This window comes from Chrysochloris asiatica, unplaced genomic scaffold (genome assembly GCF_000296735.1).
Source record: "Chrysochloris asiatica unplaced genomic scaffold, ChrAsi1.0 scaffold00020, whole genome shotgun sequence".
NCBI classification, from domain to species: domain Eukaryota; kingdom Metazoa; phylum Chordata; class Mammalia; order Afrosoricida; family Chrysochloridae; genus Chrysochloris; species Chrysochloris asiatica.
The window spans coordinates 26,485,813-26,490,864 of record NW_006408538.1 but is presented as its reverse complement, the minus strand read 5'-3'; the positions used below and the strand labels follow the sequence as shown (position 1 = coordinate 26,490,864).

General features: G+C 42.6%; 1 protein-coding gene across 1 annotated transcript in view; it reads left to right on the top strand.

Annotated features, from left to right (window-relative positions):
• Positions 1 to 252: 252 nt before the first annotated feature.
• Positions 253 to 5,052, top strand: part of LOC102812732 (transmembrane protein 254-like) — a 13,992-nt gene continuing 9,192 nt past the window's right edge. Inside the window, exons 1-3 of the mRNA XM_006837441.1 lie at positions 253 to 357; positions 3,669 to 3,772; positions 3,965 to 4,024. Of these exons, the coding sequence (XP_006837504.1) occupies positions 253 to 357; positions 3,669 to 3,772; positions 3,965 to 4,024 (269 nt within the window). The remainder of the gene's footprint in view (positions 358 to 3,668; positions 3,773 to 3,964; positions 4,025 to 5,052) is intronic.

Sequence of the window (5,052 nt, the reverse complement as noted above, 5' to 3'; positions counted from 1 at the left end):
CCGGTTGCAGGTTTCTAGTAGGTGCAAGAGTACCTGGGGAACCGGTTAGACAACCTTTACCAAACTGGAGACAGGCGCAGCTTCCCAACAGATACCAAGATTGCTTTTAAGTGCTGTCGAGTCGGTTCCGACCCATAGCGACCCTGTATAGGGTTTCCGAGGAGCGGCTGGTGAGCTTGGACCACCGACCTTGAGGTTCAAACCGATTTTGCAGTCCAGCGTATTAACCCACGGCGCCACAACCAGGACAAGATGGTGGTGGGGAAGTCAGAGGCCGCCAGGTCTGCTACCTCCTACTTCCGTACAGCCAGGCCATTGCCTTCGCTGGTCACGGCTCTGGGACTGGGATACTTCACGGTGAGACATTGGGCAGAGCGGCACAAGCGTCCGGCCCTCCAGGGACTATAGACGGAGGGGCGCGGGGTGACCAGGTCTCTGCGCCGCGGGTGCACTGACGGTTGCCTAGGTTACTGGTGCACGCGGATGTTCGGTGGGTTCAGAGGGCCGGATCCACTTTAAAGCATTTCCGTTTTTCAAACCTTGTCCCTCCGCTAATAATACGGTTAACCGTCAGAAGTGAGCGACAGAGGTGAAAGCCAAACTGAGAAAATGGTGTAGGATCGGGGTAAGGCTTCTAGAAGCAGTGTTTGATGGAATTGGGATTGCTTAGAAAATGAAACTAAACTTAAAGTATGAGTACGATTTAACTGGTAAGCGAGGTTGTTGTCGCTAGGTGCTTTTCTCACCATTGCTGCCGCCACTGTGTCAATCCATCTTGTTGGGGGGCTTCCTCTTTTTCGCTGACCCCTCCACTTTACCACGCATGGTACCCTTCTTCAGGGACTGGTCCCTCCTGACAATATGTCCAAAGTAGAAGAGACATGTGTCCCCATCCTGACTATGAAGGAGCACTCTGGCCGTACTTCTTCCAACACAGATTTGGATCTTCTTCTGGCAGCCCATGGTACTTTTAATACTTTGTAACACCATAACTCAAATGCATCAATTCTTCTACGATCTTCGTTATTCATTGTCCAACGCTCACTTTCATATATTGTTGCGCGCTTCCGACCCATAGGGTTTCCAAGGAACGACTGGTGAGCTTGAACCGCCACCTTGCGTTTCAAACCAACTTTGCAATCCAGCGCATTAACCCACAGTGCCACATTAGGACTCCCTCACATTCATATGACGCTATTGAAAATTCAAGGTTTAGGCATACCTTAGTCCTAAAGCTGACAGTTTTGCTCTTGAACGCTTTAAAGAGATCGTTTGCAACAGATTTGCCTCATGGAATATGCTATTTGATTTCTTGACTGCTGCTTCTGTGGACATTGATTGTAGACCCAGGTAAAATGAAATCCTTGGCAACTTCAATATTTTCCTTATTATTCATGATGTTGCGTATTGGTCCAGTTGGGGAGATTTTGTTTTCTTTATGTCGAGGTGTAATCTATACAGAATGTTGTACTCTTTATCGATAAATACTTCAGGTCTTTGCTGTCAGCAAGTAAGGTTGCTGAGTTAATGAATATGCATCCACATATTGCAGGTTGTTAATGAAAACACCTGCAATCCTGATGCTGCATTTTTCATATAATCCAGTTTGAATTATTTGCTAAGCATACAGGTTGAGTAAGTATGGTGCAAGGATACAGCCCTGATATACACCTTTCATGATTTTAAACCATACAGTATCTCTTGTTGTGCTATATTGTTGGCCTATATACTGGCTCCACATAAGCACAATTAAGTGTTCTAGAATTCCCATCCTTTTCAATGTTATCCATAATCTGTTAAAATCCCCACAGTTGAATACCTCTGAACAATCACTGAAACACAGGAAACCATCTTCTGGTGTTCTCTACTTTCATCTAATAGCCTTCTGATATCAGCAATGAGGTTCCTGGTTTCACATCCATTTCTGAACCCAGCTTAAATTTCTGGCATTGCCCTGTCTATGTACTGCTGCAACTGTTTTTGAATAATCTCTACAAAATTTTACTTGTGTATATTTAAGGAGCTCTGGTAGCGTAGTGGTTACAAATTGGGCTGTGAACTGTAAGGTCAGCAGTTCAAAACTACCAGCAGCTCCATGGGAGAAAGATGAGGCTTTCTGCTCCCGTAAAGATTTATAGCCTCGGAAACCCTGTATAGGGTTGCTATGGGTTGGAACCGACTCCACGGCATGTAACAACAACATATTTAATGTTATTGCTCATTCATTTGCCTATTTTGTTGAATCGCCTTTGTTTTAAATGGGCACAAATATGGACCTCTTCTAGTTAGCTGACCATGTAGCTGTCTTCCAGATTTCTTGGCCTAGACAAGCCCTTCCAGTGTCGCGTCTGTTTGTTGAAACATCTCAGTTGGTATTCCTGTAACCTTGTTTTTGGCCAATGCTTGGACTTCTTCCTTCAATACCATTGGTTCTTGATTATATACATAGTCTTGGGGGACTTCAAACTGGGACATTGTGGAGCTAAGTACACTGTCCATTCCCATAGCTGGGAAGGATACAGTGATACTTTATTTTTTATTTAAATTTTGGATGTGCAACAGTGTGGGAAAGGCAGTACTGCTCTAGGTTGCGATCTAAATAGCACAATACATTTTGGAATTGTTCATACTTCATTATTCTCAGAGAAGCTTAAAGTGACAGAAGTTACAATATAGAGACCTAAGAAAAGTTGACAATATTACAAAACTTTGGATAACTAAGCTGTTATCATAAAAAAAACAAAACCAGACCATCTCAATTCTTTTTCCACTCTGTACAATGTATCATTCCTAGTTTGTTGTTGTTGTTACGTGCCGTTGAGTCGGTTCCGACCCATAGCGACCCTGTACAGGGTTTCCGAGGGTATAAATCCTTACGGGAGTAGAAAGCCTCATCTTTCTCCCGCGGAGCAGCTGGTAGTTTCGAACCACTGACCTTTAGGTTCGCAGCCCGATTCGTAACCACTACGCTACCAGAGCTCCTTTTTAGGGTAGAAAAAGTGAAAGAAGAGAGAGAAGAGCAGCAACAACAAAAACAAAACACAAACATATTATCATCAAGTCTGTTGCAACTTATGGCGAATTCATGTGCTATAGAATAGGACCACCCCACAGGGTTTCCTTGGCTGCTTTGCTTCCATAAATCATTATTTATTTAAACTCATTCCGTAAGTCTTTCTTCCACAGCACTGGTACGTAGATTCTAACCATCAACCTTTAGGTTAGTAGCCAACTGCAAACTGCATCACCCAGGACTGTGACAGAAGAGAAAAAAGAGAAAGGGATTCTGAATTTCACAGGGGTTTGGGTTAAGCCAAAGTTTACGCAGCAAAGACGCCACCTCAGACACATAAACTCTTAAAATTGGTTAATGACTTGTATAAAATTCTTGGTAGAATTCATCAAGAATCATAGCCGTGCACCCTGGCACTGAGACCAGTTACCACGTGGTTTCATCACCATAAATCGCCCAATGGAGTAGCTTTTAAGAAATGAAAGTAACGAGTGGAAGTCCTGATGTCTTTAATGATAGTTTCTTTGGTCTGCAGCTGCTTACTAGCCTGGGTGTACATTGTCTTACAATCAGGATTATTTCATAGTCTTCTCTCAAAGCAGAAACTTGCTGATCTTTTCAATGGCCTACTGGATATTCTGCTTCTCTTTCACAGTGGGCTGTCTTCTGGCCTGAGAGTATCCCCTATCAGAGCCTCGGTCCCCTGGGTCCCTTCACTCAGTATTTGGTGGACCACCATCAGACCCTCATGCGCAATGGGTAAGGAAATTGGCAGAAATGAGAAGTGGGCCCGGGAGCTCCAGGCTTGCTGGAGACATGGGAGGAGGGCAGTTGTGTTTGTATGGATCCGAGTGGGCTGATTCATTACAACCCTTTCTTTGTGAGGTTTCTGTGTTAAATTTCATTTGCAAATAACCACCATGTTAAACTAGACTGACTTTTTTGTTACAGGTATTGGCTTGCCTGGCTGATTCATGTGGGGGAGTCCTTGTATGCCATGGTGTTATGCAAGTAAGTCTTGGTAATACATCTGTCACCTTCTTGGTGTCTACTATAAACTGAGAGTATCCACACTTAAAGAATTCATGTACTTGTAGGCTAAGAACACTCTCAGGTAGAGTTAAATCCCTGTGCCCAGTACTGAGCCTGGTCTAGAGGGAGTGTTCAGTAAATACTTGATGGATGAGTTTACTTTGTGTTAATTGATTATCTACTTATTTAATTTCTATTATTTACTGTTAGTAACCCTGTATAGGGATTCCAAAGTTATGAATCTTTGCAGTAGAAAGTTTCCTTTTTCTCCCATTGAGTGGCTGGTAGGCTTGAACTGCCTACCTTGTCGTTCACAGTGCAATGTTTATCATACAGAGCCACCATGCTCCCAATATTTTTTTCTGGTCAAGATTAACTAACATCTCTCTTATTGTTGTAATACTTCTAAAAGTAAAAACTAGGATACTTTATTACTACTATGTGTTAATAATTAAATTAGCTAATATTGATTATGTGCAATGCCATGGGGTGGTGTTTTACTCTGTCCTCTGGGTTATAAAACAAGCTTAACTTTCTGGCAAAGGAGCAGAAAGCAATTTTATTCTTTCTCATCCCTCTTCAATAAATTCACTCTGTGGCTTGTTCCCTATCCCCAGTCTGGCATGAAACCTCAGGCAGATTCTTAAGTTTTCTAGTCTTTTAAGTTTTCTAGTTTTTAAGATTATCAAGTCCAGTCCAGTCGATTGATTAAAACTATGAAGTCTCATAAAATTCACAGTCTCTGCTCTCATCCAGCTGGGGTTCAAGACCTGCTGTGGGGAAGGGAGCAGTTGTTGTATTCTCTCTTATTCATGCTATCTTTTCAACAGCAATGTTGTTGTGAGGTGCTTTTGCTTTGGTTCCAACTCATAGCGAACTTATGCAAAATAGAATGTTTATCATACATAACGAACTTATGCAAAAAACACTGCCCAGTCCTCTACCATATTTACAATTGTTATTACATTTGAATCCACTGCTTCTGCCACTGTGCCAACCCATTTTGT